At 39.9% G+C, this 14,203-nt stretch overlaps 1 protein-coding gene across 1 annotated transcript in view; it reads left to right on the forward strand.

The window, feature by feature from the left end:
• The window catches only part of MICU3 (mitochondrial calcium uptake family member 3), a 107,079-nt gene continuing 105,870 nt past the window's right edge, over positions 12,995 to 14,203 (forward strand). Inside the window, 2 exon segments of the mRNA XM_003359862.4 lie at positions 12,995 to 13,368; positions 13,371 to 13,648. Of these exon segments, the coding sequence (XP_003359910.3) occupies positions 13,260 to 13,368; positions 13,371 to 13,648 (387 nt within the window). The 5' untranslated portion in view covers positions 12,995 to 13,259.

Genomic DNA, 14,203 nt, shown 5'->3' on the forward strand with positions numbered 1-14,203 from the left:
GGTTTGATCCCTGGCTTGCTCAATAGGTTGGGGATCCTGCGTTGCAGTGGCTGTAGTGTAGGCCTCAGCTGCAGCTGCAATTTGACTGCTAGCCTGGGAACTTCCATATGCCACAGGTGTAGCCCTAAAAAAAGAAAGAAAAAAACTATTTATAAAATTTAGGGAGTCCATAGATTTAAACAATTAATGAATTTATTCCATGTTTCACCTTAGAATCAGTTAGAAATAAAAGTACCAGTACAAGAATGGAGATACAAGTATTTAGTCTTTCACAGCAACAATAACATGGATGAATTACATTCCTTTTTTTAAATTTTTAGGGTTTTTTAAAAATTTTTTAGTATAGTTGATTTACAATGTTGCACCAATTTCTGCTGTACAGCAGACTGACTCAGTCATACATACTTATACATTCCCTTTTTTATATTATCTTCCATCACGGTATATCGAAGAGACTGGACATAGTTCCCTGTGCTGTACAGCAGGACCTCATTTCTTACCCATTCTAAATGCAATAGTTTGCATCTACTAACCCCAAACTCCCCGTCCATCCCAATCCCTCCCACCTCCCCCTTGGCAACCACAAGTCTGTCTCTACATCTGAGATATTTTTTCTGTTTTGTAGATAAGTTCATTTGTGTCATATTTTAGATTCCATATATAAGTGTATCCTATGGTATTTGTCTTTCTTTTTCTGACTTCACTTAGTATGAGAATCTCCAGTTGCATCCATGTTGCTTCAAATGGCATTATTTTTTTTCTTTTTATGGCTGAGTAGTATCCATTGTATGTATGTACCATATCTTAATCCTACAATTCCTTTAAAAGTCAGAAAATGAAGAAGTTCCCTTATGGTGCAACAGATTAAGGATCCAGCATTGTCACTGCTGTGGGTCAGGTCACTGCTGTGGCACGAGTTTGATACCTGGCCCAGGGAACTTCCACATGCCATTGATGTGCCCCCACAAAAAAAAGTCAAGAGGATGAAAATGTAATTTATTAAATTACCTTGAAATTTCATGTCCTTTGAGTACAGTAATGTGATAAGAGTAACTAAAGTCTTGTTACCTGTTTTTTTCTCATGTAATTAGAGGCCTGAGATAATGAGGCCTGTTTGGGGAATGGAGTCTAGCCCCAGACAACACCTGCTCAGGAGGCATTTAACCAAGTGGTGCTGAAAGCATGGGGTTGATACTTCACCCTTGTGAGGAGCACTGGGAGAAGTGGGATGGAGAGAAGACTGGAAGGGCATGGATTACATCTTACATTTTGGCACACAACTTAGGAAGACATGCATATCTCTCCATGATGGTCACACTGGTGGGAGGAAGTTAGAACATGGGGGCTAGGGAACGCATCTGTATGGCGAGGTGTGATAGGAATGATACCAACTATATGTAACATATTGGGTCACCTGCAGCCTCCCCTAAAGAAGATAAGACAAATGTCAACTACATTATTGGTTGTAAAAACACATTTCCTAATAGTACAGTTATTGAAATACGTCACATTTACGAGTGGTCTGGTTTGAATGTTACCCTAAGGAGAAATATGTTCATTAATGCTGCCTTCATACTAGAACCTATGCTCCCTGAGGGCATGGATCTTTGTCTACTTTGTTCATGAATATATAGCAAGTGCCTACAGCAGTGCGTGGCATATTTCGACACTTAATATCTGTTGGTTGATTGATTTTTTGAATTTAAGACTTTCTGTTGGTACTCGCTTTGCTGTTTGAATATATTTTTCTATTTCCCCTAAGAATGGTTCTAAGTCACAATGTTTATTCAAAGATGTAAAATTTAATTTGACTATTAGAAAACACACACACATGAGGAAAATATCCTTCATGTTAAAAAATAATATCCCTGGGCATGTCTTGAGGGAAAGGGCAGTTGGCAGGGGCCCTGGGTCTCTCGTGGGGTCAGCCACTAGGGGACGGTATGGGCACATTTGCTGCCAGACCCTTGATAAGGCCAAGAGAGACTTTGATAGACAGGAAGGAATTCTGCCAAGTTTCACTTCTCTAGCTTCTAGTCATGCTGTTTGTAAATTCCTCCTGTGAGTCTCAATTTCAAAAATGAAAACAGAAAAACAGCACCATTATAATGAAGAGGTCCATGGCAAAGAAAAAAATCCAAGAAAAGGTGTGAAAATGTCCATAATCTTGACAGGGAATCAAATGCAGCTCAGTAGATACCATGCAGCTGTCAGGACATGCAAAAGTGTTGACGTTGAAAATATTTGACTTAAGCTATTCCTGCGAACAAGGCTGTAAGTTTCTAGTCGGCAATGAAGCTGTGAAATGAGTTCAAGGACAAGATGCTGAGTCAAGCAAACAGCAAGGAACTCAATTTGAATAGTCTGCTTCATACAAAAACCAATAAAAAGGCAGTTCTTCTCTGAGAATTGCATCGCCCGTAAAACTGCATGTACCAGAACATACAACAAAAAAAGACACAACCAAAACAGCAATAACCTTTATGTAGATTTTTAAAACAGAGACAAAAGGTTCAGATAGCAGCTTTTTATGACTATGACTGACTTCAGTAAACTCAGATCCACTGAGTTCCTCAGTTATCAATATAATAAACTGTAAGTATCTCTAATGAGCTGTTACAATTAAAATGTATTTTTCAGGGCAATCATTTTAACCTAGCGGTTTACTGACTTGAACAATTAAATATTGAACAATTTAATTCATATCTTAAGTATCGTGAAGAATTTCTATTCCTGTTAAATTTGCATGAACTATAGGTAATTTTATAAAAACTAATATTTGACTTTCATTCAAAATACCTAATTCTTACAATATAGCAAGTACTGTCTTCGTTTGTCAAATGGCAAAAGACCATCTCCCTCTTCCTGCACTTACAGTCTAAGTGATCTGAACAAATATAAACAAAGGAGAACATTATAGTGGTGGTGGTACACTGGGGAAGTTCAAAATATTTTGTTGAATACAGGTAGCAGGGTAGACTGAAACAGCCTTGGGACAGGAAAGCATTTGGGAGAAGTTATATCTAAGCAGAATCTTCCTGTTAGGGAAGGGAGACAGAATTTGGATCAGGACATTCTTCCTGGGAAGGCACAATCCATTCACGGTTTCCTCCTCTGTACAACGCAGGTCTTGGACTAGGTAATCTCCACGGCCCATTCAACTTAAAATGCATGATTCTTTTTTCTTTCTTTCTTTCTTTTTTTTTTTTTTTTTTTTGTCTTCTTAGGGCCACACCCACAGCATATGGAGGTTCCCAGGCTAGGGGATGAATTGGCGCTGCAGCTGCTGGCCTACGCCAGAGCCACAGCAACACCATATCTGAGCTTCATCTTTGATCTACATCACAGCTTAGGGCAATGCCAGATCCTTAACCCACTGAGCAAGGGCTGGGATCAAACCACATCCTCATGGATACTGATTTGTTACCTCAGAGCCACAATAGGAACTCTGCATGATTCGCTATGCGAATTTCAAGGTAAAAGTTAATTGGAAAATAGAATTCAGTAACTTTGCTTTATAGGCTAATTTTTATAAGCCTATCTCTTTCAATTACTTAAATTATTCTTCCCTTAAAACCAGAGCTTTAAAGAAGATAAAGATGGTTCTAATTATGAGACTCAAATGCTGATATTTTAGCCAAATACATAATAAAGATATTTGCATTTCTCTAACAATCAGTGATGTTGAGCATTTTTTCATGTGCTTCTTGGCCATCTGTATATCTTCCTTGGAGAAATGTATATTTAGGTCTTTTGCCCATTTTTCAATTGGGTTGTTGGCTTTTTTGCTGTTGCGTTATATAAGTTGTTTGTATATTTTAGAAGTTAAGCCCTTGTCAGTTGCATCATTTGAAACTACTGGTATCACTTATATATGGAATCTAATATACGGCATAAAGGAACCTTTCCACAGAAAAGAAAATCATGGACTTGGGGAACAGACTTGTGGTTGCCAAGGGGGAGGGGGAGGAAGAGGGGTGGATTGGGAGCTTGGGGTTAATAGATGCAAACTATTGCCTTTGGAACAGATTAGCAGTGAGATCCTGCTGTGTAGCACTGGGAACTATGTCTAGTCACTTATGATGGATCATGACAATGTAAGAAAAAAGAATGTATACATGTATGTGTAACTGGGTCACAGTGCTGTAGAGTAGAAAAACAAATAATGTATTGGGGAAATTAAAAAATTTAAAAATTAAAAAAAAGTTATTTTTATATACATGAGCTTCCAACACCTGAAGTTCTCTGAAGCACAATATTCCTTCATATGTACCTGCAAGCTCCCATTGTTATGTAAATGGTATATAAATGATAAATTTTTACTCTAACATAATCCATTTATAGTATATATAATCTGTCTTTCAAAGTCTCTTTATTTTTTACTAATATTACATTTAAAACTCAACTAAGGAGTTCTCGTGGCGCAGAGGTTAATGAACCTGACTAGGAACCATCAGGTTGCAGGTTCGATCCCTGGCCTTGCTCAGTGTGTTAAGGATCCGGCATTGCCGTGAGCTGTGGTGTAGGTCGCAGACGTGGCTCAGATTCCACGTTGCTATGGCTGTGGCGTAGGCCAGTGGCTACAGCTCTGATTAGACCCCTGGCCTGGGAACCTCCATATGCCGAGGGAGTGGCCCTAGAAAAGGCAAAAAGAAAAAAAAAATAATAATAATAAATAAAAATTAAAAAAATAAAACTCAACTAAATTTCAACAGAAAGCAGCAATGGGCTATTACCACCTTTAAGACCTCTCTCTCGTTTCACATCTCTAATTGCATGGAGAACTCTTCTAATTGAATGTTATATCAGTTGTACATAGTTATCACAGAAAGATTAGAATAAAATTTCATTTTAATCCACAGACTGGAAATAAGAAAAAATGATTATTCACGCTATGTTCTGAAATTCATTTCTCATTTGTTTCCACTTTTAAGAGACTTAAAATGATGGATTACTTATTCAAGTTTTAGCTCTTTCTTCTTTATTTGATTTTTCAGTTTGAGAAATCACCTGGCTTGGATAATGATCTTGCTTAAGTTTTATACATTGGTTTCATCACTGGTTGGTGTTTCTCTTTATTTAAAGTTCACTTTAGGGATGAACTCTTCACAGGCTCATAGGTGTTTAATAAGTAAGTCAGTGTAATTATTGTATTTAACCAGAACCAAGAGTTCAATGATTAATTCTGGATATCACAGAACATAAGCCTCCATTACATAGGTTTTGATCAAAGCATGTACCCTGAAGCAAATACTACAGACAATAAAATTCTATCAAACATGATTTCCTTGTATGGAAGGATCAAGGAACATACTTCCTCATTCTCAAATAATTTGTTCGAGGAGACCCTTGCACCTGCATGATGATGTTAGAGTAAGTCATCTAGTGGTGTTCTATAAAGTCTTGTCATCACGTGAAAAGTCCACTTTACTTCCCTTGATGTGGTGGTCTGAGGTTTACAGGTTCCTGAACATAAGATTTGAGACAATCCTGAAAAAATTTGCAATCATTTTCAAAGCACAAGAGTTTTGATATGCTTCAGTTGCCAAGGAATTTATGGGGGGAAAAAAGCAATTTTTGCTCTTAGGTCAATCTCTGGTGTTTGAGGCAAACTGATTTATTCTAACAGAAAAAGGTAGTGATTGCATAGTGACCAAAACCACTTGATTATTACTTTGGCTTAAGAGTGACTACTTTCTGGTGACCAAAATATGAATCATAAATGCAATAGATGTAAGTATTGTTTGATGTATTATACTGCTATGTTTTAATTTTGAAGCAACATAGTTTAGTCAAATCAAAAAATTTACATAAGCATAAAGCAAGACCTAATTGCCTGGCAATATCAGGTGAAGTTTTTACCTATTGGGTATCAGCTTTTAACTGCATGGCTCTTTAACTATGTAGCTGCAGACTCAGCTCAAGGATCTCCACCTGCTTCAGGGTAGTCATTGTACACATATAGGCAGGAGATGATTCTTTAATTACAAGTCTTTGGAAAAACAAATATATTTAATTGGAAAGAATAAAATGATTTTATAGTAATACTTGTATGCAGATTGATTAAAACCAATTAACCACCCCAGGAAAAGAGAGGTTGTTAACCCTCGTCCTGACTAAAGGATGGGTAAATTCATTTTGTCATTTGTGGCTAAAGGCAGATTCCTAATCCTTATCTTTTGCGTTGTTTCTATGTCCTTCTTCTACTGTTCCTTCTTGTGTCAAATACTGGTCTTCAAGTGCTCCCAAACTTTCAAATGGATATGGTAACTTTTAAGTTCCTAGAGTTGTGTGCTGGAGCCTGCTTGCACTAGCTCAATAGAGCTGGTTGTCACATTTTGAGGCATTTAGTGAGTCGAGTTGTAAGAGACATTATTAAAAATTAAGTTACATAAATTTGCAGTTAGATAAATTAAATTAAAATCAAAGGTAATAAGTAAAAAAGATCATCACTTCCCAATTATTTCACTATTCCAATTACGTCTTTTATATGTGTGTAGTGGAAACTATGGAATAAAGTGCTACTGTGCATCTTTTCACAATTCTGCAGTCAGTAATGACATGTTGGTAGCTCGACATCAGTCACTGGAGTATTTATACCATGGAAATACTACAAATCAGGACTTCTCCATCTTCTGCCCCAGAGCTCCTGTAAAACATTTACCCACATCCCACCTGGCCTTCTAAAAGAAGCTCCTCCCCCCTATTCCCAGAAACTCTTCCTCCATATGACTCCACCCCTTTCTCTCAGACACAGCAGATTGGCTTTAGAATAAGAAACTAACAAAAAAAATAGAAAACATCTGAAGGCTAGACTAAGCCAATACCTTCTCTTTAGACTCTGAACTAAGGCTCACAGAGACTGATGGAATCAGCAGTCGAGTCATGGTCACAGCATTTTGTTAGGATAAATGTCCTTGAATTATTACTCTGTGGGTCTCTAGAGCCAACCTGGTGGCTACACTTTCTTGGAATCCATAGGACCACTTTTCTCTTATTTGATATGGATTTTATCCATAAAATATCTCTTTTATTTGAGTGAATGCAATTTCTCTTCTATTCCTTGGAAATTAGTTGCCAAAGAAAAACTTTTTTAAATTCTTAGTTTCCAATGGCAATTTTAAAACTACATAAATGTACAGCAGAATATCGAGGTTCAACCCCTGATTGTGTGACCCAGAGAAAATGTTTTAATTCTTTTCCTCATCAGAAAAAAAATGAAAAGTTTTTAAGCTCTGAGATTCTACAGAGATGCTTCAGGCCTTGCTATGGGAGTTTGAAGAAGAACTTTTAAGTGAACGGGGTCTGGATGGCCTCTTGTTTTCATCTAGAGACACTCCGCTGTTTACTTGGTATTTGGAGGCTTCTATGTAAGATTTCTTTTGACAGTTCCCACTAAGGACTCCCCACTCCACCAAACAAAAGCAAACAAACTTAGAAAGGTTAAAAATTTTCCAGACTAAGCTGTCCCTAATTTGTTTTTCAGTCTGCTATATTTTAACAGGATATATACAAAATGTTTACATGTGTATTAGAGAAACACACAAACATCTTCCAGTTTTTCTATTCCCCCTGTTAATTGCATTGTCTTCTCTTATTAAAGCATTGCAAACAAAACTTGGTGGTCCTACGATGCAGCTCAGCCCATCTGATAGCCCATTCCGGGCAGACAAACTCATCCACTGAGGCACTTTGCCCTGTGAATTCTGAACCTGGCCTAAAAACTTTGCTCAGTGCAGTGTTCTGGGTAGCAAATGCCAGTCAATTGGAGTTGGCAAGAAATGAGAATGGTTTGCCATCCCACTAAGTTTCTGCAGGTATGTACACGGACTTACCTTATGCTATGCTTGATTTCTCTAATGGTTCCCTCTTGGTGCTGAGCTTTCCATCTGTTCTGAAGGCTGCCCTTCTGTTTGGTTCTCTGCCCTTCAAGCAATTTCCCATCCAACACCTGATAGTATGGGGTCAGAGCCAGAGACAAGGGTATATACTGGTTGCAGTAGGCCTTACCACCAGATCCCTACTGGGTCTGTCCATATGGACATTTCACAGGAGAAAGTGCTACAAGTCAAAAAGATAAAACACTAGGTCATTGCTTAATATACCAAATTCCTTTCCTTACTAAATAAGGAAACTAGTCAATGACCATCTTGTTAAGGAGTTTCAGGTACTAAAAGAGTTTTTAAGGTGCTCCTTCATTAAATCCCTTTAGTTTACATAAAGATTATCTATCTTTTCTATTAATTTCCAACTCTTCAATTTTTTGCTCTTAACACTTTATAAGCTCTAAACATTCCTTTAAAGTCATACAGTTCAAAACTTAGCAAGTCAAACACACAATACTAAATAGCACATTCATCTAAGAGCATTAGCATCTATTTTTTATTTTACATAAAATTTTAATTGAAGTATGATATACTTAAAAGGATATGCAGATTGCAAATGGATAATTCTAGGAATTTTTCACAGAGTGGGTGTTTAATTGGCACCCACATCAAGAAACAGAACATGAACAAACTCCAGAATTCCCTTTTCCTACTTCTAGTCACTACCCTCTACCCAAGAAAACCACTGTCATGATCTCTGACACCACATATATGCTTACTTATATAATGTTGTTTTTGAACATTATAAACAGAATAATGCAGTTCTTTCGTGTCTGCCTTCTTTGATCCACGTGATTGCATGTAGTTCCTTTTTAGTAATTTCTATTGCCATATAGCATTCAACTTATGAATATACTACAATTAAAAAGAAAATCCAGGGCACTGTTGATGGATTTATGAATACTTTCTAGTTTCTGGTCAATTACAAATATTCCTCTACATGTCCTTGGGTGCACCTAAGTATTCATTCACCTAGGAGTGAAATTGATAGGTGATAGAGTATACATATGCTAAACTTTAGTAGTTACTGCCAACAGTTTTAGAAAGATTATATCATTTTGCTATCCAAGTGTCACACTTGCAAAATGGATGATCAATCTATTACTCTGAGTCTAGCCTTTTTTGGGGGCGGGGAAGTGGATGTGGAAGTTCGAACCCGAAGCCACACTGCATCGAATGACAACACCAAATCCTTAACCTGCTGAGCCACCGGGGAACTCCAGAAGATAGCATTTGACAGGTGTGGAAATTTTAATCACTATCAGGCATGAAAACAGAATATGACAATTGAGAAAGGGCTCACACATGTTTCAGGTAGAAGGCTTTATGGCTCCTTGTTTCCCAAGTACAGAAGGAAAAAAGTCCCTGCCACTAAATGAAGTATTAAAAGCAACCAGAATTGAACAGTGAGACACTGTTAGCAAAGGCCCTAGAAATTACATAAATTAGATTGAACAGATGTAACGATCAAAGTGAGATTATCACTGGTCTTGAAATTAGACAGTTAAATGTGTATAGCTGGCAGCCTGGTGGTGTCATCAGTGAGATTATGTAAGAACAAAAGTAAAGTATCAAGCTCAAGTCACTGACCTTTGTCCATGGAGCATGCTGAGATTCCTCAGAGCACAAAAAGAGCCAAGTGGAAGACTACTGCTTTAAGGCTCTAAATGTAGCAGGATTATGGCAGATTATACTATGTAAGAGGATGTCTTCAAATCACCAAATTACAAAATTTGCTTTCTGAATCAGCCTTTCTCCAGGATCATAACCTTTCGTTGCCAACCTCTTGCCTTCTCCTTTTGCTCTTCTTTGCATTTTAGGATGTGTTGCTTACTTCAGTTTATCAACTTCTTTAGCATCAGATGAGCTCATTTCCTTGTCTCCTGATACACATTCCTATTTTGGCCTCCCTCTCTCTCCCTCACAACAATAATAAATTCCCTTCTTCATTTAATAAGCGTTTTTGAAGTCCTACTATGTGCCAGCAGCTGGGCTAAACAGATAATCTGGCTTCATGGAATTTAGAACACTTGGCTTTGACTAAAGCAAGAGAGCAGAGTGCAAACCATGTCAACCAATCTTTGGGAGTAGGAGCTAGTCAAAATGGAAAATAAATCCTCCACGCCTTCAATAAAATTGGTTTACATAGCTCTAGATGCTGGGAAATAGATTTCCAGACTCCTAGAAGCTGGTATTCTGAAGACAAAGACCAAGAAAAGGCTGTTACCCCAAAGAACACAGCTTTCCCACCACTTTTTTCTTTTGACTTTGCCAATGGTCTCCCAAAGAAAACAGCAATGAAGATGGGAACAACTTTCTCAAGAGAGAAGTGGCTTGCTGCAGCCTCCCTCTGTCAAAACTGAGTAGACCTAGGAGTGGGGGGGCTCTTGTGCCCTGATGTAGGGACTCAGATATAATTGCTCTTCTTCCAACTAGTCAAGATTCTGGCGCTCAGAGTGGGTAAAATTAGATAATCAGGATTTTTTTTTTTCATCTGTTTAGGGCCACAGGTGCAGCATATGGAGGTTCCCAGGCTAGGGGTCAAATCTGAGCTGTAGCACGAGTCTACACCACAGCCACAGCAACGCCAGATCTGAGCTGTGTCTGTGACCAATACCACAGCTCATGGTAACACTGGATCTTTAACCTACTGTGTGATGCCAGGGATTGAACCTGCATCCTCATGGATACTAGTCAGATTCGTTTCCGCTGAGCCACTATGGGAACTCCAGGATATTTTAATAGACATTTTGTTAAGACATTTGTGCCTAGGCATGACACATATTACACTTTAATTTCACATTTTCAGCATTAAAAAGTCACTCATTTATTTGCAATGTTAAAAAATTAATGTTAAAACATTAAAAACAGGTCATGGGATGGAATTATGGAAAGAATGAAGTAATTGTAGGGCAGTGATGGGTTTTGAGAAGGGAAAGGACATGTGAAAAACACTATGACCTATCTATAGACAATTTATTATTACACTTGGAGTATTTTGGTTAGTTACGCTCATGGGTTCAGAAGGTGATCACCCATTCAATTCCATTATTTTATAGGAAGCTGTGGCCTCCAAAGGCCAATTAAGATGTAGCAGAATCAAGAGTCCAGATTTGCCTTTTAGTTGATCACTTCATCTCCACGCTTTCCTGAAAAATGGTCTGGCTTAATTCCTACTGTTGTAAATATTTTTAAATGCCTCAGAGCATGTCTTTTTACTTAGACCACAGTGTACATAAGTGGATAGTTTTTTTGAAGGGGTAGGGTCTCACTTTGTAGCAGAGACATTTTTTGGATATTATAAATGCTCAGTAGAATTGACATAAAAGTTGAAGGAAATTAGGCTAAATCTATATCAACCTAACAACATTATCTGTAATTTCCAAGTAGGAAATATCATGCTTTTTTGAAAATAATTTCTTTTCGAGAATTAAACTAAAAAAATATACAAGTAATAAAGGAAGCAAGTTATTTTTATGTAGCTATGGTTACAAAGCATCAAAAGTGAGAAGAAAACAGTAACTATTCTTAGTGGAATTTAGCTTTTAGGGGAGAGGTACTGAGGAAAGTTGTAATTAGGGAGACCTTTTGTCCAAAGCTTTCTGTGTACTTGACAAACCTAAACCCAGCACCTCTCACAGCAGAACTTGGTTTCTAGTCAAAGAATGGCTTGCAAGAGCTTCATTAATTTTTTAACTAGAGAGAAAATTTATATCTACATATTTATATAGATATATATGCATGTTCATATATACATATATATATACATAAAGATATCTAAAGTCATTTTAAATGGAGAAATTCTATCATTTGCCTTATCAGTAATCCCTCCTTAACTCTCTTTACAGCTACATAACTTTTAACATGCAACTAATAAAGATTCCTCAGTGTGTCCAAGCATTCTGATATTAGGCCATGTTGGAAATTTATGAGGAAATCCCGAAATTGTATTCAGCTCAAAATAAACAATGTCAGACTGTGTTATGTATCCAGAGAATAAATGCTTCTGTGGGAATACTAAAATTTTCCAGAATTCAGAAATGGAAGGAATCTTGGTGATAAGACAAGGAACTACCAGGGTGAAAGGAAAAGAAATACAGAGTTGGCACCCTAAAATAGACATTTTTTGTTCATACTTATAGAGGGCTTTCCTGTTTATCATTTTTAGTGGCTTTAAGAAAGGAACATTCCATTAGCCTATATTAAAACCAAATGTAACTGAGGTGTAGCTGATAGATTACTTATGAGCAAGGGGTTAGTGAGGAATGGGAATAACAGGGTCTGGGCCAAGAAAACCTCTTCTCAATTGCGTCTGAAAGCCTTTAGTCCTCCTAAGAATTGCCGGGATCTAATCCCTTGTGACTGTGGCTCAATTGAGACTACTAAATTTAGTTGTCCACAACCCTAGACCCAGCATATTTTAAGGACTCCTGGAAGCATTCCAGAATATAAAACCCAAAGCTAGTTAAGTTACCAAAACTGGGGTTTGGGGGTAGGAAACTGATAGGAATATCATACATACTTTCTCATAAAATGTAGCAACAAAGTACAGTGGTAACAAAAATAAAGATCACAAGTACACTTACCAATTATTTATTTTATATTTATATCACCCCCCCCCGGTAAGGATAATTTTCAAGACAGTTCTATTTTACAGTATGGTAATTAAAAAAATATTAACAGTAACTTAAAATAACAGCATTAGTCTTCCTCAATCAAAAATCCAGAAGCTGTCATGTAGTCAAAAAATCCTTTCGATAATTTGCTATCTTTATGCTTGAACCAAATTTTTATATGTATATATACATATATATATATATATATATTTTTTTTTTTTTTTACATCTGAAGATACAATTGGAAATTATTCACAGCCCTGTATCGGAAGATCAGGATACCATTTAGGGATGTGACTTTCTTAGAAGGGCGCTACGGATGATTTGAGACCATCCAGCAAAGCAGAGGAGAAACGCCAAATTAGCAGAGGGGCGCCCGGATCCCTCTGCACCCCCCCACCCCCCCGCACCCGCGGGCTCGGCTCAGCTCTGGCGACCTGGCTGCCGCCTACGGTGTTGGATTCTGGCGCAGTCAGGTGCCTCCTGAGGCTGGCGGGGTTATTTATGACTGCGGCGGCCGGCTGGGAATGCGGAGCCGAGGAGCAGCGGCTTGCGCCCCCTCCTCCCCAGGCTTTCCTTAGCGAAGACCCCCCAGCGCCCCGAGCTGAAGGCCGCGGGGAGGGGACCCTAGGCCGCGCAATTGCAGGGGTCGCTCTCGGACGGCAGGCAACCTCCGCGCACCGACTTCTCGCGAGGTTTTGGGCCCCCCTCCACTCCCACGCCCGCCCCCTCCTAGCTCGGTGCGGGCAGCTCCCGCTATGGCTGCGCTGCGGAGGCTCCTGTGGCCGCCGCCCCGGCTCCCGCCGGCTCCCTCGCCTCACCAGCCCTTCCCTGCGCCATGGGGGCGGCCTGCGGGGGTAGCCCCAGGCCCCCCGGCCGGCCCTTCTCCTGCCGGGAGGAGGAGGAGGGGGCTGTGTCTGAGGCGGCGTGGAGACGGCGGCGGCGCTGGGGGGAGCTGAGCATCGCGGCCGCGGCTGGTGGGGGTCTGGTGGGCCTCGTGTGCTACCAGCTGTATGGGGACCCCAGGGCCGAGTCCGCGCGGGCGCCGGGCCCCTGGCTCCCCTCAGAGAGCGCGGCCGCAGAGCCCCAGGACCTGTCTCGCGGCCGGGGGCTGCTTCCCATCCCCGTCGCGGCTGCCAAGGAGACGGTATGTGCGTGAGCGCGTGCGCGCGCCGGGCCGGCCCGCAGGTAGACTCCCTGCGGTAGGGCCGCCGGGTATTACACCTGAGCGCTGGGAGGGACGGCGTGACACCTGTGCAGGGCGCGTTTGAGACTGTGGGCCACTGTGAAACAGGACGTTGGAGGTTATCGCAGATGGGGACGTCCTGTGAGCAAGACCGAAACCTCCTAGGCCAGCAGCCCAGTTCTGTTAACTGAGATGTTGGGGAAAACATACAGGATGCATCATATGTCTTGATGCATCACATCAGGACCTTAAAGGTTGCCGAATCCACCACTTATCAACTGAAACCCATGTCTAAGACAGAACAAAACAGAAAAGCGACCCAGAAGAAATCAAGGTCAAGTAGAGGGCTGCATATGTGAGGGAAAGGACTCTCTTGGGCCGGGGAGCAGCAAAGGATCTAGGAGGTCCAGTGCAGTGACAGTGCACCGAGGGAGTGGTCTGGTCTCAGAAGCCACGATGTTAACTGTATGGAAGTTTATTAGTCCGAGAGAGGAAATGCCAAGACTGTGTAGCCTC

This window comes from Sus scrofa, chromosome 17, assembly GCF_000003025.6.
Source record: "Sus scrofa isolate TJ Tabasco breed Duroc chromosome 17, Sscrofa11.1, whole genome shotgun sequence".
NCBI classification, from domain to species: Eukaryota; Metazoa; Chordata; class Mammalia; order Artiodactyla; family Suidae; genus Sus; species Sus scrofa.